The sequence below is a fragment of the Chiloscyllium plagiosum genome, unplaced genomic scaffold (assembly GCF_037043375.1).
Source record: "Chiloscyllium plagiosum isolate Xiang-an unplaced genomic scaffold, Cpla_swu_hap1 HiC_scaffold_2, whole genome shotgun sequence".
NCBI lineage: Eukaryota > Metazoa > Chordata > Chondrichthyes > Orectolobiformes > Hemiscylliidae > Chiloscyllium > Chiloscyllium plagiosum.
Genome location: NW_028270140.1, coordinates 88,253,116 through 88,280,375, shown reverse-complemented (window position 1 = coordinate 88,280,375; position 27,260 = coordinate 88,253,116). Strand labels below are relative to the sequence as shown.

General features: G+C 41.1%; 1 protein-coding gene across 1 annotated transcript in view; it reads left to right on the top strand.

Annotated features, from left to right (window-relative positions):
• Nucleotides 1–27,260, top strand: part of LOC122560501 (aminopeptidase Q-like) — a 157,694-nt gene that overhangs the window by 67,082 nt on the left and 63,352 nt on the right. The window contains exons 10-12 of the mRNA XM_043711168.2: nt 2,717–2,877; nt 24,215–24,291; nt 25,508–25,644. Of these exons, the coding sequence (XP_043567103.2) occupies nt 2,717–2,877; nt 24,215–24,291; nt 25,508–25,644 (375 nt within the window). The remainder of the gene's footprint in view (nt 1–2,716; nt 2,878–24,214; nt 24,292–25,507; nt 25,645–27,260) is intronic.

The following is a 27,260-nucleotide window of genomic DNA, read 5'->3' as shown; positions in this document are numbered from 1 at the left end:
TTAAATTGTTTTATTGGAAGCTATTCTTTCGTGAGACACTGTGGAATACTATGTGTATGAATGGAGTATTTGAACTATTTGCTCCGTGTTTTGATTGTTGCTCCAAATTCTGAATCTCCGTGACAGTGACAGCTTTCTGTGCACTATAAACTTTTTCTGAGAAAGCACTTAGACTAGACACCTACTGCTGAGCTTCCACTAGGAGCACAGGAACTAAGAGCAGGAGTAGGCAATTCAGCTCTTCAGGCCCACTTCAATATTTAATATGATTATGGCTGATCTTATCCTGATCTCAACTCCACTTTCCTGCCTGCGCCCCATAGTCCTTTATCCCACTTTTCATCAACTGGAATACATGGCATGGGATGGAACCTGGGAAACATACAATCTTTAAAAAAAAATTTGGATGACCATTTCAAAAATCATACCATTCAAGGATATGGTATGAGTGCAGGAAATTGGGATTAGCGCACTCTTAGAGGTAGTTATGTTGGTGCAGAGTGGATGGGATGAAGGGCCTCTTCCACACTGTATGGACCTATGAATCTATGAAATGTATCTATTTCCTTCTTGAATCTGTTGATTGATTCTGCCTCCACTGCACTCTGTGGCAGTGACTTCCACAGATTCACAATTCTCCAAGGGAAGTAGTTTCTCACCATCTCAGTTTTGAATCTACCTCCTCTTACTCAATATCTATAATGATCTAGACTATACCATAAGATGGAATATCTGTTCAACATCCACCTCATCAATCCCCTTTGGCATTTTGTATACCTCAATCTGCTGGCCCTTCTTCATTCCTCTCAACTCCAGTGAGTATAAGCTATTCAACCGCTCCTCGTACAACAGTTCTTGCATCCCTGGAATCAGTCTGGTGAACTTCCTCTGAACTGCCTCCAGTGCCAGCACACCTTTCCTCAAGTAAGAAGGCTAAAATTGGACACAATATTCCAGAGTGGCCTCATCAATGCCTTTTATAATTGTAAAACACTTCTTTACTTTTGTAATCCAGTCCTTTTGCAATCAATGCCAGGATTCCCTTTGCCTTTCTTATTCTATGCTACACCTGCACACCCACTAATATAATCATGTTAGAAATATAATAGCTGCAAGCTCTTTTTCCCCTCATTGTGAGAAAATACTCTTCCCATCTTCTTGTTTTCACCCAATTACAGACTATTCCAATGGGTACAACTGCTTTCTAAAAAGAAAGATGAGTTGACATTTATCCTAGTCCTATGCTTCCGTCTGCTAAACCATAATGGGGAGAGTTCACACATGGCCCAGGAAACATAAGGAAAAAAATCACCAGACTAATTATATTAAAAGAACCAAAGAAACATTGACCTGAGTAGAAGGTAACCTAATTACACATTCCTATGTTCAAATGGGAATGGAAACCTTGGGAATTGATTTTTTTTCCCTGGCAGCTTTTGAGAATGATCGATTTAGGAGAATGAGATGCCATGTTATCAGTTCATATACTGTACACACTTAAAATTACATGTAAATAAAATAGTTGACCTTTTCTCATAGTGGTCCATCACAAAATAATATTTCATTTGAAATTATGATAATATCACCTTCAGTACCATAAAGAGAATAAAGCTTAGCCAAAAGCAATGTTTTCTCTAAACGTCCTTTAAAGTGAAAGCATCACTTCAGGAAAAAAAACATATGGCAAACGGAAGAAGATGGAACATCGTGAATATTAAATCCAACTTGACAAGTATTAATACACTTGTTTCTACAGCACTTTGAAAGGAAAATGTTATTTCACTTTAGGAGAGTCCCAACCTCATTGAAACTAATAGAAAATGCATCTTTTTCATCATCAAAAAATTCAGGACATGATGAAGTGTTTGGATTATTATTACATCATGGGTTGCAATTTGTCAGAAACACAACTAATTTATTATTTTATTATACAAAAACCTCTTTTAATATTTGACTCAATCTAGTAAAACTTCTATTATAATGCAGTAATTTGTCTGTTATTAAGAATTACTTAAATAGCAAACAATGAAGCTATTATTGGCATTTTATCATCTCAACTGGGAAACCACATAGTGAGTACAGGACAAGCATATCAAGTCTGATATTCTGAATTCCATTATCAATAGAAAGGCACAGTTTTAAATTTACTTATAAGAATAATGTTCAAAGCTGCTGTCATACAAAAATATTAGCCCTTTAGTCAAAACCTTTTGGAACATGTGGATGTATTCGAGATTCAAAACCTTCAAGGTGGCAAATCCTTTTACCGTATACAGCAGACTAGTTTCATTTGTTTTTTTTCTATTTCCATCAGTTTTACTACACTGCCTGAACCAGCCTTTTAAAGTTAGATTTAAAAGCACTCCTATTTAGCCTTGTGGTTTTTGTAATAGTTGGTTTCACTCTTATGACAGAGTGGAAATCATACTTTTTGTTTTTTGTGAAGATATAGTCTTTAAGAAACAATTATTCATTGTCTAACTGATAAATAAATTACAGTTAGGCAAAGTTTTTTTTCCCCTATGTTGAATATTCCTTGTCAGTAGCAGCTGCCTTTCACACTGAGTGATATTTGATGGTATTGTTCTAAAAGAATTAGTTTGTTACATGAGTTTATTAAAAGTCACTCAACAATCAATTACTGGAAAATTTAACTCATTATCTGCAGTAGATGGGCAATTAATTGATTGCTAATTGGTGATTTCTGCTTCGCTAGGCAATAGATAGTCAGGATGTTATTAAACTGCCAACATCAATAAAATCCATCATGGACACATGGACAATGCAGGAAGGATTACCTATTATAACAGTTAATACAACAAGTGGCACTGTAAAGCAAGACTACTTCGGGAAATCAAAGGAAAACAGAAATTCAAAGTATGTATTGCATTTCAATAACATTTTAACAAGCTTTTTCTAATGTGTTGTCAATCTTTTTTTTCACACCAGTGGTAGGTAGGTGACTTCAACTGTCAACCTGAAAGCAAAACTATTTGCATCATTAAATTTTTGATATATATCTTACCTTTCAAATGATACCGCATTAATTTCAATGTTTTTGCAACATTTTACTAGATTACAGTCTGAATTATCTTAAAACGTAATTGGATATGGTTTTCTTGTTGCTGTTAATCTGAGAATCTTTCTTCCAAAATTACTTTAACTCCTGTCCACTTCTAAAACTTCTATACTCAATGTCATCTCAGATCAAAAAAGCCAATTGAAATATTAAAATATCTGTCTTTGCCACCCTGAGACGATCCAGAGGGTGAGGTGACTTTGGACGAATCTTCCATATCATTTTACTTTCTTTTTTATAACAGTATGTGTGAGACTGGAAACATTTGGGGGAAAATTATATGTATGACCCTTGGCTTGGTGCTCCTGAACATTTTGCTATGGTGGTATCACAGCTCAAACTTCATTCCAGAATAAATTTTGCTTACGTTGGTCTGGACTTTGTAAAAGATTGACATCAAGGTGGTACTCATCGGTACCAATGACTTAGATGAGAAGGAAGATGTGGCCCTGAAATCAAAACTTAGGGAACCAAGTAGAAAGTTAGCAAGCAAGACCAACATGTAGCATTCTCCAGACCACTGGGAGTAGTGAATACAGAAAGAACAAGATAAGGAAAATGAATGTGAGGCTTGAAAGGTGGTGCAGGAAGGGTGGCTTTGGATTCCTGGAACTGGCTCTGGGGAAGGTGGCATCTGTACAACCTGAATGGGTCATTTCTAAACAGAGATGGGACTGAGGTCCCTGTGGAATGTTTCGCTGATGCTATTGGGTAAGCTTTAAATGAACTTGGCAGGAGTTGTGGAATCAAGAAAATCTATTAGAGGTGAATACCAGGGCTAACAAAATACTTAAAGAATCAGCTGGCACTAGCATAGAAAATTGAAAGATAATAAGTAAAGTAAAAAAAAAGGGAGAAAAGAAGCCCAAAACAATTAACCTGCATGTATGTAAATGTTTAATGTATAAGAAATCAGTATATAAGGTTGGGGAGTTACAAATGCAGATTGCAATGTGGAATTATGATGTTTCAGTGGTGAAGGAGACCTGGCTCAAGGAAGAGCAAGGCTGGGTGTTAAATATTCCTGGCTTTAATTTGTTCAGGAAAGATAAAAGGGGAAGGAAAGTAGGAGGGTTGCAGTTATGGTTTAGGACAGCATTGTAGTGCTGGAGAAAGAACATATCTCGGAGAGTTCAAGTGTAGAGTCATTTTGACTACAACTCAATTACATTGGTACAATTACATTGCTCAATGTAGTTTACTGACCAGTGGAAACTAGTGAAAGAAAGTAGAGAGAAATGACAGAAAATTGCCATCATTATAGAAGAGTTAAAATGGGGGCTTCAATTAGCCAAATATAAACTTGGATACTGGTAGTATAAGGGACTGCAAGGGGCAAGTGTTCCTGGATTGTGTCCAAGAGTATACGAGGAAGGATGCATTATTGGACCTGGTCTTTGAAAATGGGGTCAAGTGGACCAAGTATCAGTGAGGCATCATTCTGGAGATAGTGATGACTGTATTTTCAGGTTGATGTTGGAGAATGACATGCAACAATCCATAGCAAGAAAAATGAATTGGCAGACAGTTGACTTCAATGAGGCTTGAACAGAGCTGAGCGTGATCGATTGGATGAAAACGGTTAGCAGTAAGATCAGTGACTGAATAATTGGCCAACTTCAAGGAGTATTTGATATGGTATAGTCAAAGTATATTCTTTGATGCAAAAAGTAGGACTAACAAATTCAGAGTTCCCTGGATGGTAAAGGAGGTAAAAACAAACATTATTATTACACAAACAAAAGAGAACAGAATACCGAGTAACCTAATCTCTCCGAAAAACCAACAGACTACCCCGACTTAATGATGTTGTTCCAAAAACTTGCAACAACACCCTTTGGTACAAAAGATAAAATCAAACACAAGATCTTACAGGAGAGATGTCAGAGAGAGGAGAATCAGCATGGACCTGATTCGTTGGGCCCAGCAGCTTCTACCACCCTGCCTGCTTTCAATGAATAGCCAGAATGCCAAAGAAAAAACAAATTAAACCAGAAAAAAGCTGAATTGGAAGAATTAGCCACTCCTCTTTCAATGTACAAGTGTTTGTTTTAAAACTTGAAAGCCTTTTTTCTGAGGAAGTATCTGTTAGCTATAATCAAACTGGCCCTAAAACCCATTCAAGCCCAGACTTTTCAGAACCTGTGCTTTTACAATATCCTGAAAAAAAAACCGAAGGGCAACATAACCTTATTAAAGGAGCAGCATCATCACAGGAGGCATTGGTCAAAATATTTCAGTCTTCCCTGGACTCTGGGAAGGTGACAAGAGACTGGAGAATTGTCAACATTACCACCTTGTTCTGAAAGGTTCGTAAGGCTAATCCCGGCAATTATAGACTAGTTAGATTAACTTCGGTCATGGAGAAACTGGTGGGAACAGGATAAAATCAGTTTTCACATGGAGAAAGGTGGGTTGATTAGGAAGAGTCCGCGTGGATTTCTAAAGAGGAAATCAAGAGTCTTTTGAAGAGATGATGAAAAGAGTTGGTGAGGAATACACTTATGACATAGTATCCAGAAAACATTTGCTGCAATGCTCTCCAGCAGACTTGTGAAGAAAGTTGTGATCCATGGCTTAAAAGGGACAGTGGCAAGATTGATGCAAAATTGGATGAGTGAAAGAAAGCAGAGTAATGGTCAAAGGATATTTTTTGGGCTTGAGGAAGGTTTGCAGTGGAGATCTTCAGAGATTGGTATTGGAACCTTTGCTTCTTTTTGACATGTATTAATGATGTGGATCTTGGTGTGTAGGGGACAATTTAGGTAGGACAAGTTTGCAGGTAACATGAAATTTGCAAGAACCGTAAACTATGGGGAAGTAAGTGTGGAACTACAAAAGGACATTGACAAGTTGTTGCAGTGGATGGAGAGGTGGCAGATGATGTTAAATGCAAGGAAGTGAAAGGTGGTGCACTTTGGTCAGAAGAACACTGAATGACAATATAAAGTAAGGGGTGCAATTCTAAAGGGAGTGCAAGATCAGAGGGACCTGAGTTTATATGTATACTGATCTTTGAAAATGGAGAGAGCAGCAACTAAAGCATACAGCATTCTTGACTTCATTAATAGGGGCATAGAGTGTAAAAGCAAAAAGGTGCTGTTGAACTTATGCAAGACATTTATTAGACCTCAGCTGGAGTATGAAAACAAGTAACAGTAAGCGCAGTATTAAAACTATGTATAGTAACATTTTTATGATCCAGCGTGTGCAGGAAAGATTGTTGCTTATTAATCAAAGCTTCTGATTCACAGAAAGTTACATTTACTTATGAAATACTGTGTAATGTATGTGTAGCGTGGACTTCCAAAGAATAAAATATAAAATAATACGCAGAAATGCAAGAGCAGAATTCTTTTCATTTCTCGTCTCTAACAGTACATTCAAACATAAATTACAGAACAAAATAATCAAATGTAGATCTTAGAATCCTTACAGTGTGGATACAGGCCATTCAACCTATTGAGTCCACACTACACCTCCGAAGAGCATCCCACCTGAACCAACCACCTCCCCCCCCATCCCCCACCCCCCACAATCCTTATAACCCTGCATTTCCCATGGCTGTCTCACCTAGCCTGCACCTCCCTGGTTAATTTAGAATTGTCAATCCACCTAATATGCACATCTTTGAACAGTAGGAGAAAACGGGAGCAAAGCGATCCGACACAAGGAAAATATGCAAATTTCAACACAGACAGTCACCAGAGGGTGGGATCAAACCTGGGCCTCTGGTGCTGTGCAGCAGCAGTGCTAACCACTGAGCCACCTTGCTGAGTAGACATATGCAAGAGGAACAAATTCTCAATATCTCTTAAAACTGTCTCTAAAGATGTGGAAGATATAGGAGGTTGAGCCCTAGTACAAGCTCTGGCTATTTTATTAGATAAACATGTGAAGTTACTTTGCATTTCAGTAAATTTGATCAGTTTAGAAAAAGCTAAAGCAGCATCAGACCAAGTTATTTTCTCCCCTTACTTCTGAAATCTTCTTCAGTCCCCTTTTCCCATCTCCTTCAGCTTTTGAGATTTCACAAGACTTTCCATCATTTCAGCACAATTAACAGCATGGGTCACTTCAGCTTCAAGTCAGTTTTGAACCACACTTGCATCATACATATGCACAATTTGCTGATTAGGTGGGTTAAAAGAGTATCATTCACCATATGAATGATTTCGGATGGTATATTTGTTCTCGGTCTTCCCATAAGTCGTTCAAAATCTTCTTCACCAGAACAGCCTTCTGCAAGCATTACTCCAAGTAATAATTTTCTTCAATTCCTCATCAATGTTGCACTAATCATTGATTTAAAGGAATTGGTCACATTAAAAATTGAAACTTTTATATATTAAACAGATCAAAAGTACTGTATGATGTCTTTGTCGTTGATTAATGTCCTCATGAAATTTCTTCTGTGACATTGATGGGCAACACTTTCCAGCTCTTGAAGAAATTCAGGAGAATGTAATCGAAATGAAAAATTAAGATTCTCAGCATTGAGGAAAAAGGCCTGATTTTCCCCTTAAACTTTCAAAAACTAGATGAACATCTTGCTTGTAGACCCGATGCAGACTCTATTTTCATGCATTAACACCACATTATTAGCTAATCTTGTCTCACTGATAGGTGGGTTGTGATTTTCTCAGATACCGGTGAGGAACTGGACACTGCTAATTCCCGGCTTGGAAATCAGAGTGGTGACCAGGTGAATAAAATTTGCGGTTGCTTCTCAAGTTCTCCATGTTCATCATCATTCATCAACATTAAATAGCACTCTCCATTGGCACCTTTCCACTCTTCATCTGCAGATGTTGATATTAGTGAAGCACCAGCCTCACCACAGCACCGTGATCGATCTCGAACTAACTCAGAAAACACTTCAATGGTGCATTACATCAGTTTGAAATGCACCGACACATGACATTATACAGCTGCTACCAAGTCCCTCCATGTGCAGGGATACACAACTTGTGCGTCTGCATAAGATGCATCAAAGGACTTTTAGCTTGCTTTGTTAGCACTTTCTAACTTTGCGTTTGCTTGGATGCTTGCAGCATCTCTGCTTTGCCTTGCCTTTAGCCCATTGCTACTTCATTCAGAACTTAAAGGCTCACAGTATCTCAGCATGTCTTGCTTTACTGGGCAATCAGAAAGCCAAACAGGTTTTCATACTTGTCAGTGTCGAGCAATCAAAGGTCAGACATGTTGCTGTACAGCACCATGTTATGTCAGTATCACACCTACAGCATTTAACAGAGTTTTGTGGCAAGTGGCTTCAACCAAATGACCCTGTCTGAATAGTCCTTAGTTAATTGAAGGGGGACTATAGGAGTTGGAGTGGCAGCCACATTAATTCAAGGGGTTGTCCTATTTCAGTCAACGGCTTTGGTCACACCAGTTGGGTGCTTGATGCAATTAGCGTCTGAGGATCTGTGTCTTTCGAAGGGATTTTACCACAGTGAGCCCTGCAGGTTAATCCCATCCAGCCCAAATAAGTGAGTCAGGAGCTGTAGATACACCTATCAGGGAGCTGGGTCATGCTCAGACAGGATTGCCCTGATGAGTCAGTCTGAGGGTTGGAACATGGCCAGACCTAAGGATTTAGACAGGAAAAGTCAACTGGAATTATCAGGGGATAATCTATGCTATGCCAGCAAAATTGGAACAAGTGTCAGGGGTGCAGGCAATCTTCTGTGACTCATCAGGGATAATGACTGTGAATGACAGGATGTGTACTGGGCTGTGCAGTGATCTCGACTTTACAATTTATGTCAATGATGCAAGGAGCAAAGACATGGTAGCAAAATTTGCAGACTACACCAAATTGGGGAAGAATGCATGTTATGGAGAAGGGACAAGATGTTTGAAGATAGATGTAGGCAGGTTGTGTGAGTGGGCAAAAATCTAGCAGATGGAAAGCAGGAATGGAGCACGGAAGGTTATTGACCACCTTAATATATTGCTGGGAGTTTCCCCTCACTATTGACAGTGCAGGGATGTGGATGGCTATTGCATTCCACACTAGGCACTGTGGTCTCCTTTGACAGTCCTGAGCAAAGATGAACGCGGGGTACTCTCCACTCCCTGGGCAGCAAGCCCGCCATGTCCCTGTCCACAAACTGGGTCTTACCTTCCCTTACTTGGTCAAGACCTGTGGAATAATGGACAAGCAACAGATGTTTGAAGCGGTTTGCTCAAGGGGTTTAGATATAGTGCCCGTAGTGTGAACTCTGAAAGATCCTGGCAGTAGTGAGGAATTCCACATCTCTAACCACACAATTCAACTGGAAGGGTTCAAGAAATCTTGATGCCTATTACATGAAGTGTGCAATGGAAGAGTTCATGAGAAAAGTTGTCATGGCCCAGAGAGGGAAACCCTCCTTAAAAACCCTGAAAATGACATCGCCAAAATGCAAAAATTAATTTCATATTCTGTTGGACACCCTGATCCGTAGTCTGAATGGATGAGATTACACTGAGATGCCAAATTTGATAAACTATGTTACTGTTCATTAACTCAGATTCATGAGGGCGTGCTCAACAATCGTTTAATATTGGAAATCATTTCACTGTCTTTAGACTTGCCTATTTTTCTAAAATATTCTTTCACTGTGAGTGCAAAAACGTGGTGAAACTATTTTTGAAAAACGCCTTTGTCTATCCATGTTTTACTCTGTGTATTGTAAATTACAGGTAACTGTGTAACCTCTTTAGATGACTGAGGAAACTTAAACTTTCCACATACGGAAAGCTTTACTTTATACAAACTTATAGTATTTGCACATGTAAGCACTGTAATTATATCTTTATTCTGTTCGCAATCAATAAAAACAGATTCATTTGTATCTGCCAGTGTAAAATTCAGCAAACATCACCAACACAAGCCAATTTCATCTGCACATTATACATTTGAACATGGGCTAGATTATGTTCAGAAACCAATTATTTAAAAATTCAAAGTGTTTTCTGCAGATTCAGCCAATTTTTGTTCACTATATACGACTAATCTTCTAATGTCATGCCAAAGTGTAAAACATGCAAGTTATCTATTAGAAAATTCACATGGTTCAGTCAATGTAATGTGCTGATGATTTATTTTGAATTTTCACTGAGCATCAGGCTGGAGATAGGGGGGACTTCTGCTTGAATGAGAACCCTTCATATAAACAGTGACTGGTTGCCTGAACTGCCTGCACCTGGATCACAGCATCCTTTAATCGTCTTATTTGATTCACAATTAGTGGAAACATCAGTAATTATTTTTTTGAGCCCTGCCATCGCACATCATGGATTACCAAGCTTTACTTTCTTTCCCCAAAACCTTCCAAATGTCAACCTTTTCAATATATCTGCAGATGTCAACTTTCTGCTTAAACATCAACACAACTCCCGTGCTTCTCAATTCAGCTCATCCCTGATTCATTGGAAGCCATAGTGGAATGATCAAGGACATGTGGCTATGATGAAGTGGGGGACCACCACTACCTCTGCTGGAAACCTGCATGGTTGTAGGGAGGTGATTGGGAAATCTTGGGATTTCTGCAAGGGTCCTGTTTGATAAACTGATGATTCATGTCCAGGAAGTATCAGAAATTCCGTTAGTAGAGAATTCCACTTGATGGAATGATGCATAACACAAAGGTTGCTGTATAAAAATGTACTGAGTAAGAAAACCAAAATCAAAGAACAAAACTAACAAGGATCGCTCTTCTCATCAAAAATAATCTAAAAAATAATCAACTATTATACAAAGATTTTTAAATTATTATTCAGGGGATTTAGATGTCATCTAAATGGTTGGACCATCATTTATTGACCAACCTTAGTTACCCTAGACAAGGTGGTGGTGAGCTGCCTTCTTGAACTACTGCGGTCCATATGCTGTAGGTGGACCCATAATGCAGTTCAAGAAAAAAATTGTGGAATTTTGATGATTGACATTGAAGAAACCACAATATGTTTCCAAGTCAGAATGGCGAGGGGCTTGGGAAGAAACTTGGAGATTTGGTGTAGCTGAAGCCCTTGTCCATCTAGATGTAAGTGGTCATGGTTTGGAAAGAGCTGTCCAAGGATCATTGGTGAATTTCTACAGTATTTCTTGTAGAGAGTACATACAATTGCTACTGAGCATTAGTGGTGGAGAAAGTAGATGCCTTTGGATAAGATGCCAATCAACCTGACTGATATCTCCTGGGTGGTGTCAAGCTTCTTGTGGGTTGTTGAAGCTGCACTCATCTGGTCAAGTGAATCCCATCATACTACTGGCCTGTGCTTTGTAGATGGTAGACAGGCTTTGGGGAGTGAAGAGATGAGTTACTTGCATCTAAATAAATCTTAATTTCACTGTCAATCTCACAATAAACCAATTTCTACTGCCTTCCAATATTTCCACTCATATATCAGTGTATGTCTTATTGAAAGTAGTATGTTCTCCAAAACCTCCTACCTGAATATACTTTATTATTTTTGTCTCATTTTTCTGTCAGTTTCTTTTGATCATGAGTCCTTGTGTCCACAATTAGAATTGTTATTATATACACAAAGATACAAAGTTGCAGTTGAACAAATTAACTGTTGGACAATTATGCAGCAGAATCACATAACCTTTTTTCACAACTTTTTCACTTATTTCCCATTGCTGCCACTCAGCGTCCCTGCCAATTTAGATAAAAAGATGTTTTGTTAAGCAAAGCACTTGTAACTGCAACTCTTTCAGAAATGTATTGATGCAGATAGTGTATGATAGTAAGTGATATTCCCAGAATGGAGCTACTATGGATCATTAGCCAGTTAATGGATATGAAGACAGGGAAGAAACCATTGCAAACCCATGATCATCATCTAAGTTCTTGAGTAATTTGTCATCAGAGTATCAACCTCCACACAAGCTCACTGCAAAGGATGTGGAGTGGTATTGGGGCACAGAACGAGAAGCAATTTTCACTACAATCACAATTAGTGTTGAGATACTACAATGGCAATGATGAAGTTATCTTATGTATGATGAGCACAAAGCGTCTATATAGCAAGAACAATCAGTTGGTTTTGCAGTCAGGACATTAACATACACTGAATGCTACACTCAGGTTGAGAAAGGATGCTTAGCTATTGTCTTTACTTGCAAGCATTTTAATCAATACCTGTTTACGAGAGACAAAATGACAGGGGTGGCTGCTCATAAACCATTTTAAAGTCTCTTCCTCAAACTATTTCTGCCAGGTGCAAAGCAGTTGCAAAGAATGTTACTTTATTTTAAGAGATAGAGTCTGGACATAACATACAAACAAGGAAAATAGATGCACATCCTTTCAGGGCTGTCAACCTAATGAAGAAAATTGAGTATGTTACAGGCAGAGTGTGAAATCTCCAGCTTCAACAAAAAGCAATAGCCCTGGAAATCATCAACCAGTAGAGGCATTGAATCTGAAAAATAAACATTTTGTTCAAATGAAGCAAACAATGCAACAGGAAACAACTCTCCAAGTGCTACAGGAAGTAATGATGAAACAGTGGCCTGAAAGCATCAAGGATACATTTGTTGTTTTAAGAGAGTGTTAAGAATACAGAAGTGAAGTGACAGACCAAGATGCCATCTTAGACAAAGCTAATAGAGTTTATGTCCCTAAGGACACGAGAAAAGAGATGCTGAAACACATTTGTGAAAGCCATCAATGAGTTTAAAGCAAAATATTGTGAATGCTGTAAATTTGTAATAAAAATAGTGAGTGCTGGAGAAACTTAGCAGATCTGGCTGCAACTGTAGAGAGAGAAACAGAGTTAATTTCAAAGAGGCATCAGACTTTAAACATGAAGTCAGTTTCTTGCTCCACAGATACAGCCAGTTAAGTTTCTCCAGCATTCTCTATTCTTATTCCACACCTGCCAATGTTGTGCTTGTAACGGATACCAAGTTAAGCATGCTACTGAGCTGTTTATATTGGATGACATCCCAACTACCATTCTCCCACACTGCACCCAGCAAGTAGAACACCCGTTATCCTACACCCAGCTGACAGCCATTTGTTTGGATAATAGCAGTACTTCTGCTCTGTTCAATCAGGAAGTCTTGTCTCCAAAGTTGCCAGCCAACCTGAAGCCGACAACTCTCCAGTACTTGGTAAATGCCAAAGCAAAATCATTGTCTAATATTTCAGCCATCTTTCTATCATTTGCTGTGGTATTAACTTGTTTATCCATTAATACAATTCTATTGCACCCATCCTTTTTTATTGCTATGTCTGGAAAATATCTTATAATTTTGTTCTATGTCATTTAATGATGTTGTCACATAGTTTCTTCTTGTCTTCCTAATTTTTTAACTAATCTCCCAATGCTTTAGCCTTCTCCTTGTCATGGACTATCCAGTTGTCTACATACTTAATGGACTGGATTAAACAATCCCCACTGATGGATTTGAATGCGTTGGGGGGAGGGGGGGGGGGGGGGGGGGGGGTAACCTTTTAAGTCTGGTGGGCAACCCACTCACCACTATCCCCCAGAAATCAAAAGCAAAATTTCTAAATTTGCAGGTGACACCAAGCTGGGTCATGAAGGATTGTCAATACTGGGGAGAATGGCAAAGAAATTGAAAAAAGGACATTAATAAATCTACAAATAATTGTGAATTAAGTACAACATTGATAAATGTGAGTTCGGACACTTTGTTAGGAAGAATAGCCAGGCCATTTATTAGTTGGAAGATGTGAGTCTGGGTGGGGTAGAAGAATACACCAGAAAAAGATATACACCACTCATGATAGGCCATGCCACAAGTTACTGGATTAGTGGTGCTGGAAGAGCACAGCAGTTCAGGCAGCATCCGAGGAGTAGTAAAATCGATGTTTCAGGCAAAAGCCCTTCATCAGGAATAAAGGCAGAGAGCCTGAAGCGTGGAGAGATAAGCTAGAGGAGGGGGGGGTGTGGGAAGAAAGTAGCATAGAGTACAATAGGTGAGTGGGGGAGGGGTTGAAGGTGATACGTCAGGGAGGAGGGTGGAGTGGATAGGTGGAAAAGAAGATAGGCAGGTAGGACAAGTCATGGGGACAGTGCTGAGCTGGAAGTTTGGAACTAGGGTGAGGTGGGGGAAGGGGAAATGAGGAAACTGTTGAAGTCCACATTGATAGACAATAGACAATAAACAATAGGTGCAGGAGTAGGCCATTCTGCCCTTCGAGCCTGCACCACCATTCAATATGATCATGGCTGATCATCCTTAATCAGTATCCTGTTCCTGCCTTAACTCCATAACCCTTGATTCCACAATCCTTGAGAGCTCTATCCAACTCTTTCTTAAATGAATCCAGAGACTGGGCCTCCACTGCCCTCTGGGACAGAGCATTCCACACAGCCACCACTCTCTGGGTGAAGAAGTTTCTCCTCATCTCTGTCCTAAATGGTCTACCCCGTATTTTTAAGCTGTGTGCTCTGGTTCGGCACTCACTCATCAGCAGAAACATGTTTCCTGCCTCCAGAATGTCGAATCCTTTAATAATCTTATATGTCTCAATCAGATCCCCTCTCAGTCTTCTAAACTCAAGGGTATACAAGCCCAGTCTGATGCCCTGGGGTTTAAGTGTTCTGAGGCGGCTATGCCTGTCTCTTTGCCTATGGCTATGCCTGTTTCTTTGTTGGCAGCCTTGGGCACACATATGGGCCCCAGCTATGCCTGTCTCGTTGTTGGCTACATAGAACAGTCAATCTTCGCTAATTACACCGGCACCACTCCCCACCTCTTCCTCCGCTACATTAATGACTGCATTGGCACCACCTTGTGCTCCCACGAGGAGGTTGAGCAATTCATCAACTTCATCAACACATTCCACCCTGACCTTAAATTTACCTGGACCATCTCTGACACCTCCCTCCCCTTCCTGGACCTCTCCATCTCCATTAATGACGACCGACTTGACACTGACATTTTTTACAAACCCAACGACTCCCATAGTTACCTGGATTACACCTCTTCCCACCCTACCTCTTGCAAAAATGCCGTCCCGTATTCCCAATTCCTCCACTTCCGCCGTATCTGCTCCCAGGTGGACCAGTTCTACCACAGAACACACCAGATGGCCTCCTTCTTTAGAGACCGCAATTTTCCTTCCCACATGGTTAAAGATGACCTCCAATGCATCTCGTCCACATCCCGCACCTCCACCCTCAGACCCCACCCCTCCAACCGTAACAAGGACAGAACGCCCCTGGTGCTCACCTTCCACCCTACCAACCTACGCATAAACCAAATCATCTGCCGACATTTCCGCCTCCTCCAAAAAGACCCCACCACTAGGGATGTATTTCTCTCCCCACCCCTTTCCGCCTTCCGCAAAGACCGTTCCCTCCGTGACTACCTGCTCAGGTCCATGCCCCCCTACAACGCACCCTCCCATCCTGGCACCTTCCCCTGCCACCGCAGGAATTGTAAAACCTGCACCCACACCTCCTCCCTCACCTCTATCCAAGGCCCTAAAGGAGCCTTCCACATCCATCAAGGTTTTACCTGCACATCCACTAATATCATTTAGTGTATCCGTTGCTCCCGATGCAGTTTCCTCTACATTGGGGAGACTGAGAGCCTCCTAGCAGAGCGCTTTAGGGAACATCTCTGGGACACCCGCACCAATCAACCACACCGCCCTGTGGCCCAACATTTCAACTCCCCCTCCCACTCTGCTGAGGACATGGAGGTCCTGGGCCTCCTTCACAGCCGCTCCCTCACCACCAGTCGCCTGGAGGAAGAACGCCTCATCTTCCGCCTCGAAACACTTCAACCCCAGGGCATCAATGTGGACTTCAACAGTTTCCTCATTTCCCCTTCCCTCACCTCACCCTAGTTCCAAACCTCCAGCTCAGCACTGTCCCCCTGCCTATCTTCTGTTCCACCTATCCACTCCACCCTCCTCCCTGACGTATCACCTTCACCCCCTCCCCCACTCACCTATTGTACTCTATGCTACTTTCTCCCCACCCCCACCCTCCTCTAGCTTATCTCCCCACGCTTCAGGCTCTCTGCCTTTATTCCTGATGAAGGGCTTTTGCCCGAAACGTCGATTTTGCTGCTCCTTGGATGCTGCCTGAACTGCTGTGCTCTTCCAGCACCACTAATCCAGAATCTAGTTTCCAGCATCTGCAGCCATTGTTTTTACCATGCCACAAGTTAGCAAACCCATTTAAACTGTAGCAAACCAAGAGATAGGCGTTAATTTTAGCAGTTAGAATTGAATAGTGTGGAAGTTTTGCAAAACATATATCCAACTTTGGCTGAGCTATAATTGATTTAGAACATGCCATTCTGAAGATCATATTATAAAAAGAGGTATACAGAGACTGTGCAGTAATTGGCCAGGTTGGATTTGTCCTGCTTTTTATGTACAGAACATGCCTGGGCAATTTTCCACATTGTTGGGTAGCTGCCAGTGTTGAACTGTATTGGAAGAGCTTAGCTAGGGGAGCGGCAAATTCTGGAGCACACGTCTTCAGTACCATTGCTGGAATGTTATCAGGGGCCATTGCCTTTGCAGGATCCAGTGACTCCAGCCATTTCTTGATAGCATGTGGAATGAATCATATTGGCTGGTGACTGTTACCTGTGATGCTGGGGACCACTGGAGGAGCTTGAGATGGATCATCCACTCGGCACATCTGACTGAAGATTGCTGCAAATGCTTCAGCCTTAAGTTTTGCACGGATGTGTTGGGCTCCTCCATCATTGAGGATGGGGATATTTGTGGAGCCTCTTCCTCCAGTGAGTTGTTTAATTGTCCACCGCCATTCACCACTGGATGTGGAAGAATTGCAGGACTTAGATCTGATAGGTTGGTGTGGGATTGCTTCATTGTGTCTATCACTTGTTTATATCGTCTGGCGCATAAGTGGTCCTGTATGGTAGCTTCAACAGGTTGACACCTCAGTTTTAGGTATGCCTGATGCTGCTCCTGGCATGCCCTCTTGCACTCTCCAATAAACCAGGGTTGATCCCCTGGCTTGATGGTAATAGTTGAGTGGGGGATATGCCAGCCAAATGGTTACAGATTGTGCTAGGGTATAGTTCTGTTGCTGTTGATGGCCCACAGTGCCTCATGGATGCCCAGCCTTGAGCTGCTAGATTGGTTCGAAGTCTGTCCCATTTAGCACAGTGATGGTGCAATAACACGGTGGAGGTTATTCTCAATGTGAAGGCGGGACTTCGTCTCCACAAGGACACTGCACTTTTACCTCTACTGTCATGGACAGATGCTCCTGAAGGCAACAGATTAGTAAGGATGAGGTCAAGTATGTTTTTTCCTCTTGTTGTTTTCTTCGCCACCTGCCGCACACCCAGTCTAGTAGTTATATACTTTAGAAACCGACCAGCTCGATCAGTAATGCTGCTGCCGAGCCACTCTTGGTGATGGACAGTTAAATCCCCCACCCAGAGTACATTTTGTGCCCCTTGCCACCCTCAGTGCTTCCTCCAAGTGTTGTTCAACATGGAGGAGTACTGACTCATCAGCCAAGGGAGGATGGTATGTGGTAACCAGTAAGAGGTTTCCTTGCCCATGTTTAACCTGAAGCCATGAGACTTTAGGGGGTCCAGTGTCGATGTTAAGGACTCCCAGGGCAACTCCCTCCCAACTGTATCCCACTGTGCCACTACCTCTGCTGGGTTTGTCCTGCTGGTGGGCAGGACATATCCAGGTATGGTAATGGTGGTGTTTAGGGTGTAATCTGTAAGTTATGATTCCTTAAGAATAACTATGTCAGGCTGTTGTTTGACTAGTCTGTGAGACACTGTGGCACTAGCCCCCAGGTGTTGGTAAGGAGAACTTTGCATGGTTGACAGGGCTGTTTGTGTTTCTGCCATTGTCTTTTCTGGTTCCAAGGTCGATGCCAGGTGGTCCGTCCAGTTTCATTTCTTAGTTGTGACTTTCTCACGATTGATACAACTGAGTGGCTTGCTTGGCCATTTCAGAGGAGAGTTGAGAGTCAACCACATTGCTGTGGCTCTGGAGTCACATGTAGGCCAGACCAGGTAAGGATGGCAGATGTCCTTCCCTATAGGGCATTAATGAATTAGATGGGCTTTTCCAACAATTGGCAATGGTTTAATGGTCATCAGTCGACTCTTAATTCCAGATTTTTAAAAAATTGAATTCAAATTCCATCGTCTGCCATGGCAGGATTCGAACCCAGGTCCCCAGAACATTATTCTGGGCTTCTAGATTGATAGTCGAGTGGTAATACCACTAGGTCATCAGCTCCCCTTCAAAATAGCCTGCAAAATAACTTTTTTGTGATTTCTGTATCAGAACACCCAGATCCCTCTGTATCTCAGAGTTCTGCAGTCTCTCTCCATTCGGAAAAGGTTTCTTTTAAACCAGTTTTTGTCTCCTCATGTCCTTTTAATAACATATTTTTCTGTCTGTGTTATCAGCAAATTTAGGCTGATAGCACAGAGGTTAGCACAGAGGTTAGCATTGCCCTGCTTATTTCCTTGTTGTTTCCTTGCTGTTATTTCCTCATAAGAATTGTAATGAATTAATCAAACTCAATTTCCCTTTCAAAAAACCATGTTGACTCTGTCTGTATTATGATTTTATGAATATCCTTCTATGACCTCTTTAATAATGCAGTCTACTTTTGCCGATAACATATATTCAGATAACTGCCCTGTAGTTTCCTGTTTTGTTCTCTCTTCTTTCATGAATAGTGATGTTACACTTCCTATTTTCAAATCCACCCTTTCCAGATTCTGGGGAATTTTGGAAGATGAAAAATAATGTATCTATTATCATTGAAGACACCTCTTTAAAATCTTAGACAGCAGGCTATCAATTTTACTTATTTTACCTTTTACCTTTTACTTATTAATTGTTGTTTCAAGTTTCTCCCTCCCTCTTACTTTTGGGCTTCAAATATTCTTAGGATTTTATTTTGTTGTCTTCTAAAAGGAGCACTGAGACTAATACCTGTTCACCACTTCTGATATTTTCTTGTTTTCAATTTTAATTCCTCAGTCTGACCGTATAAAGCATCAATGTAGACATTAGTTTTGTTTTGTTTTTGTTTTTAGTTTTGTTTTTAATACTTGTAGAAATTATTACTATCTATTTTTAGGTTTCGAACAAGCCTCCTCATTCTCTACTATCTCCCTCATTACTTTTTGCAATCATTTTTTACAGATTTCTAAAGTCTGTTCAAGTTTCTGACATACCACTAAGCTTTACATTATTAGTTTTTTATTTCAATTTAATATTATTCTTAACTTCATTAGTTATCCGTGGACATTGCATCCTTATCCAAGAGTTTCTTTCTTTATAGAATGTACCTTTGCTGAAAGTTATGAAATAACTCCTTAAAAATATGCAGTAGCCCATCCTTCAATTGAGGATAATCAATGATGAAGAGTGCAGGAGGGCATGTTAGGAGCAAAATCAGATTACTAAACATTAGGTGTCAATTAAATGGAACTACAACACAGGGCTATTTGCATGTTAAACAGTGGAAAAAGCATGCAATAGACAGAGTGAAGTAATTCTATCATCAACTGATCGTATCTAAACTCTACAGTTCTTCCACGTTGATTTCTAAATGACAATGAGCAATTAAACAATTAGAAGGAAGATGAGGCATGGCGAGTATCCCCACCCTCAAAGATGGGGGAATCCAACACATTAGTGCATTCACCTTCAGCCAGAAGTGCCAAGTGGAAGATCTATCTTAACCTCTTCCTGAGGTCCTAATCATCACAAATGCTAATCTTCAATCAATTCAATTAATTCCACATGATAAGTAGAAATAGCTGAAGGTATTAAATACTGTAAAGGCTGTGGGCCATGATAATATTCTGACAATAGTACTAAACACTTGTACTCCTGGACTGGCCATGTTTCTAATCAAAAGACTTACCCGAGGACTACTCGGCAGATGACCTGAAATTGGATGCAGTAGTCAGGTGAGCTGCCTCTGGAGACATGGCAAGAGGCAGCAGTTGATCCAAATTAAGTAAATGAAACATAAAGCCCAATTTCAGGCAGCTTTCAGACTTCCCATAAATGGCCATGTTGGTTATACTTCTCACCTGTTCTCATAAATAACATCCTTTAAAAATAATTCAGTGCAAGGAATACTTTATGATATTTCAGTTGTGATAAAGAAAATAATTACAAAACCATTAATATGGAAAAGTGTCCCGTAGCACTTCAGAGGTGAAATAACAAACTAAATGTGGTCACCAAAAGAGGCTTTTGAAGGGGGTGACTTAAAGCTGGCAGATAAGGCTATGTTTGGGGGAGGGTTTCATCAGATCTATTGGCCCATTACCAGTGAAGTTGTAATTAAAAAACACACCTGCTATTATCTCCCATGTTATTTCAGTTCTACAAACTACCTATGAAATAGCCTTCTCAGGGTAACTAGGAATTAGCAACAAATGTGACATTGTTGTGTCATCAACACTATCTGAATAATTAGTATATTGTTTTTTTCTGTGTTTTTCTCTCTGATTCTTGTCTCTTTATTCACAATTAAGCATTGAGCCTCTTGCACAGTGTCTCATCAATCACAAGTTATTCAGTGAACCTAACATATAGAGTCATAGCACAAAAACAGGCCCTTTCGTCCAACTTGTCCATGCTGACCAGATATCCTAAACTGATGTAATCCCATTTGCTAGCACTTAGCTCGTATCCCTCTAAACCCTTCCTGTTTATGTACCCATCCAGATGCTCTTAAATCATGTAAGTGTACCAGCATCAACCACTTCTGCTGGCACCTCATTCCATACACACAACGCCCTCTGCATGAAAAAGTTGTCCCTTAGGTCTGTTTTTAAATCTTTTCCCTCTCACATTAAACCTATGGCCTCTAGTTTTGGACTCCCTTACCCTGGGGATAAAAATCTTGGCTATTCATCCTATTCATGCCCCTTATAATTTTATAAACCACAAGCTCACCCCTCAGCCTCCAGTGCTCCAGGGGATAAATGCCCCAGCCTCTCCCTATAGCTCAAACCCTGCAATCTCAAACAATATACTAATTATTCAGATAGTGTTGATGACACAACAATGTCACATTTGTTGCTAATTCCTAGTTACCCTGAGAAGGCTATTTCATAGGTAGTTTGTAGAACTGAAATAACATGGGAGATAATAGCAGGTGTGTTTTTTTAATTACAATTTCACTGGTAATGGGCCAATAGATCTGATGAAACCCTCCCCCAAACATAGCCTTATCTGCCAGCTTTAAGTCACCCCCTTCAAAAGCCTCTTTTGGTGACCACATTTAGTTTTCTCCTTCGAATCCTCCCACTTCCTCCAGACCAAAGGGGTAGCCATCGGCACACATATGGGCCCCAGCTATGCCTGTCTCGTTGTTGGCTACGTAGAACAGTTGATCTTCCATAATTACACCGGCACCACTCCCCACCTCTTGCTCCGCTACATTGATGACTGCATTGGCGCCATCTCGTGCTCCCGCGAGGAGGTTGAGCAATTCATCAATTCACCAACACATTCCACCCTGACCTTAAATTTACCTGGACCATCTCTGACACCTCCCTCCCCTTCCTGGACCTCTCCATCTCCATTAATGACGACTGACTTGACACTGACATTTTTTACAAACCCACCGACTCCCACAGCTACCTGGATTACACCACTTCCCACCCTACCTCTTGCAAAAATGCCATCCTATATTCCCAATTCCTCTGCCTCCACCGTATCTGCTCCCAGGAGGACCAGTTCCACCACAGAACACACCAGATGGCCTCCTTCTTTAGAGACCACAATTTCCCTTCCCACGTGGTTAAAGATGCCCTCCAACACATCTCGTCCACATCCCGCACCTCTGCCCTCAGACCCCACCCCTCCAACCATAACAAGCCCCTGGTCCTCACCTTCCACCCTACCAACCTTTGCATAAACCAAATCATCTGCCGACATTTCCGCCACCTCCAAAAAGACGCCACCACCAGGAATATATTTCCCTCCCCACCCCTTTCTGCCTTCCGCAAAGACCGTTCCCTCCGTGACTACCTGGTCAGGTCCATGCCCCCCTACAACTCACCGTCCCATTCTGGCACCTTCCCCTGCCACCGCAGGAACTGTAAAACCTGCGCCCACACCTCCTCCCTCACCTCCATCCAAGGCCCTAAAGGAGCCTTCCACATCCATCAAACTTTTACCTGCACATCCACTAATATCATTTATTGTATCCGTTGCTCCCGATGCGGTCTCCTCTATATTGGGGAGACTGGGCGCCTCCTAGCCGAGCGCTTTAGGGAACATCACTGGGACACCTGCACCAATCAACCACACCACCCCGTGGCCCAACATTTCAACTCCTCCTCCCACTCTGCCGAGGACATGGAGGTCCTGGGCCTCCTTCACAGACGCTCCCTCACCACCAGACACCTGGAGGAAGAACGCCTCATACTCCACCTTGGAACACTTCAACCCCAGTGCATCAATCTGGACTTCAACATTTTCCTCATTTCCCCTTCCCCCACCTCACCCTAGTTCCAAACTTCCAGCTCAGCACTGTCCCCATGACTTGTCCGGACTTGTCCTACCTGCCTATCTCCTTTTCCAGCTATCCACTCCACCCTCTCCTCCCTGACCTATCACCTACATCCCCTCCCCCACTCACCCATTGTACTCTATGCTACTTTTCCCCACCCCCACCCTCCCCTAGCTTATCTCTCCACGCTTCAGGCTCCCTGCCTTTATTCCTGATGAAGGGCTTTTGCCCGAAACGTCGATTTTACTGCTCCTTGGATTCTGCCTGAACTGCTGTGCTCTTCCAGCACCACTAATCCAGAATCTGGTTTCCAGCATCAGCAGTCATTATTTTTACTCTTCAGATGGTCAGTGTGGACTTGTTGGGCTGAAGGGTCAGTTTTCATACTGTAGGGAATCTAATCTAGACATAATCAAGTTCCTAGGTATTCCAGTACATCCATGAAATTGGATTTTAGCTCATAATGTAGAAAATTGTTCAGGTACTTTGTGTACACAAAAACAGGAGAAATCCAATACAGCCGAATAGTCTATTCTTGTTCATTAGCAAGCTATGGATAGGAATGACAGTAGTGCTATCATTTGCAAAGGAATAACATGCTCACTGAGGTTCAGTTTGGTTTCCACTAGGGCCATTCAGTTCCTGACCTCATTACAACTTTAGTTAAAACGTGGACAAAATACTGAGACAGTCTGTGACCATATTCAGCAAGAAGTGGAAAATATTCAGGCTTCAACTGATAGGTGGCAAATAACATTCATGCCACACGTGTGCCAAATAATGACCACCTCCATTACCTAAACATTGCCCCTTAATGTTCAATGGCATTGCCATTACTGAATCCCCATTTATCAACATTCGGAAAATTAACATTAACCATATCCAACCATATAATTATGGTAGCTACATGACTAAGTCAAGGTCTAGGAGTTCTACAGCCAGTAACTGACTACCTCTTTCCCCTATCACTGTACATGATCGATAATGCACACGTCAGGACTGTGATGGAATACTCTCCACATACCTGGATGGGTGCAGTACCAACAATACTCAGCAGCCTGAACACTATCCTGGATAAAGCAACGCACTTGATCATCATTCCAACCACCGCTTTCAATGTTCAGTCACCCACTACACAGTGGTAGCAATGAGTACAGTCTACAAGATGCAGCACAGTAACTTACTGAGGCTCCTTCAACAGCATTCTCCAAAACTGCAACCTCCATCCGCAGGAAGGATAATGACAGTAGGTACATGGGAATACCAGCACCTGCAAAATTCTTTCCAAACCCACCACACCATCCTGACTTGGAAGTATATCACTATTCCTTCACTGTTGCTGGGTGACATCATGGAACTCTTCCTTGCTAACACCACTGGGAGAGTGTCTAAACCTGTGGCAGCAATTCAGGAAAGTAGCCCACCACTACCTTCCCCAGGGCAATTGGGGATGAACAGTAAAAATGAGCTAATGTTTTAAAAAATTATATTGTCTTCATGTTTACAAGGCTGCAGAGGTGGACTAAGTACAAATTATCTTCTGAAGGCACATCTACAGTTTTGTAGGTATTCATAGAATACCAATAATAAGAAGCATACAAGAAGTTAATCTCTCCTACCATTTCATTATTTCCTGTTTAGCTACTCATGGTTTATTCCTGTTTTCTGGATGAAGAATGGATCTGTGCAGCCACTTATCTGGTTTGATGGTGAATCTAGTAAGTAATTTACGATGTGTGTTTCATTACTGCATCTTAGCATAAAGTTGCATGTTATGCTTCTTTTAATGCTGATTGCAAATAATTAGCAATCAACATTTTGCCAATTTGGAGAGTGCAACAAAATTGCTTTAAGTGAAACAAACTCAAGATAATTTTCTGACATTACAATAGTTCTTCATGTAAACTGTTGAAAATTCAAGCACTGGTTTTCCCAATAGGCTTTTACTCACCTCCTAGAATATGGAGTCAGATAGTTGACACTTTAGTTGAAGATTTGAGAAACAGTTGTTCATTTAGAGTCATAGGGCCATAGAGATGTACAGCATGGAAACAGACCCTTCGGTCCAACCCGTCTGTGCCGACCAGATATCCCAACCTAATCTAGTCCCACCTGCCAGCACCCGGCCCATATCCCTCCAAACCCTTCCTATTCATATATCCATCCAGATGCCTTTTAACTGTTGCAATTGTAGTAGCCTCCACCATTTCCTCTGGCAGCTCATTCCATACATGTACCTAATAACTTATCCAAGTTATTGGAAACCATTTCGAGAAAACTCATCAGTGCTGTGCAGTGTTTGAATTTCCTGGTGTTAAATCTCACCCGAATAATCTTGGAATACTCTTTACACGAGGAAGGATCACCACTCACTTTAGACACTTGCCATGAGCTTTATGAAGCACATTCAAAACTGGTATTGAAAACTATTTATGTTGTGAACAGAATTTTAGTTATTCAGGCACTGCATAATATGCATGCTGCTGCATTTTGTGGATCATATCTTTTGACACTCAGTTACTGCTATTCCAAGTTGCACAAGCCTAAAGTGATGGGAGGAATCAATGGGAATGATCCTCACAAACATTAGGAGGAAGCTTGTGTCCACCTCCATGGCTGTTTTGATAGTAGGGAAATTTAATCAAGTGGGAGGGTGGCACTTGATGACGCTATCAAACTGCCACATTAACCTGATTAAGTCTATTCAAGAAAGGCCTTTGAACAGCTTTCCTTTCATGTATCTGTTGCCAATTGAGGCTCTTGAATAAGCATTTAATACCTGTTGTCCTCAAAGATTCTGCCCATTATCTCAAAAATATTGACTATACTGAGATGTGGGCAATTGACAAATTTATAAGCACATACTGCTGGTTCTTCTTTGGTGTAAGCAGAGCTATCATCCTGTTGATTTTCATTCTTGGTGCTTACAAACAGAAACATACCCTGAGATAAAACGTACCACAGATGAAGAATGGATTCTGCTAAATATTAATGTTTCCACCCTCTGTAGAATTGTCTATGATGATCCAAATTGGCAGCAGCTAATTCTACAACTAAACAAAGATCCAACAGTGAGTCACAATTTTCCTACCTTTCTTCACATTTGTTATTCATCTTGGATACATTAAACACAAAGCAATAATGCTAATCATTTTATACTGTCTTGCAATCGAATATCTAGTTTATAATCTCTAGTACTAATAACAGATGTTTGCTTTTTCATAACCACTTCTCACATGCAGGAAGTAAATCACAGAGCTGTATAGTACTGTGATTATCAGCAGGAATATGAATGTCAAAAAGGTGAAAGTCAAGTAAGAAGAAGAATGTTTGAAGGCAGAGATGGAATTGATATAATGACAATTCTGTGGCAAAGTTGGGAACGGGGGAATAGATTGATTACATTCATAATGAGGTAGTGGGATAGGACAAAAAGACATACACCACTGTTAAAGGAACAGGGAGTACGCATAGTAATGGTTAGAAAAATTAAGGATCTATCCTTTTTTATTACCTACAAGCTGCCAGTTGATGACATCATCCAAAAATCACAGTGCCAGTCTTCACATTTACACACCTAAAATACAAATCCCATTAACATCAGTGGAGGAGCCCACCTCCAGCTGGCAAATGCATGGTACAGAGCTTCCCCTCTTTTTATGACAATGGGTGGAACCTCACAAGATTAAGGGCATTTTTAGCCCTCAGTTTCATAATGTGTATTTCAAAGGAGGACAGCTCCAGGGAGGAGATAACTACAGACATCTGAGACTGATGGTTGTAACACCTAAAGTGTGTCAGAGAAACCTCAAACAGATTGGACTGCAATCTCTTGTGAATACAAAGGTAATAAGGACTGGCAACTCCTTGCTCAACTGCAAGCATCCACTGTGGATTATGTCCCAAACTGCAGACACAGTTTGTGGGTTTTTTTTAACTCTTTGAAGAATACAAAAGGACAGAGTTAAAAGCCTCATAGAGTGAACTACTGGAACTGATGCTGTTATCATATCTGCCTGGGTTTGAGTGTTATCATGATGTGATTGTCACAGTTGAAGAACAATCCCCTACTTAGCCCTGTGTTATACTGGCTCTGATTTCAGCAAGACACTTCAAAAAAGAGAAATGAACTGCAATTAGCCTTCAAAACCAAGAATCTCAAAAACAACTGTTCAGCTACCAACATCAAAAGTAGCACTAATCTTCAAATGCAACAGTCGTATAATTCCACTCTTTGCAAACAATTCAGAGATCAATCGTGTATCTGTTAATTTAACTTTTATCCTTCAGGCTCGTCTCTTAATTCTAACCTGTGTGTATGTGCAATGCATTACTAATTCCTTTCCTATGTGGTATTTAATGAATTAAACAATACACAGAATTGTTATGGTAAAGAAGGAGGCCACTCAAACTATTATGCTTGCACTAACTCTGAGCATTTCAACTTAGTGTGAATCTCCAGTCTTTTCCCTGTAGTGCTGCATACAGTACATTCAATACCCTAACAACTCATTGTGTGAAAACGGTTTTTTTCACCTCACATTTGTTTCTTTTGCAAAACTCTCTAAATGTGTGCCCTCTGGTTCTCAATCTACTTATGTGCAGGACAATTTCTTCCTATTGACTCTTGTTAAACATCTTACTGCAACTTTTATCATTCCACCTCCTCCCCCCAACCCCCCAATCT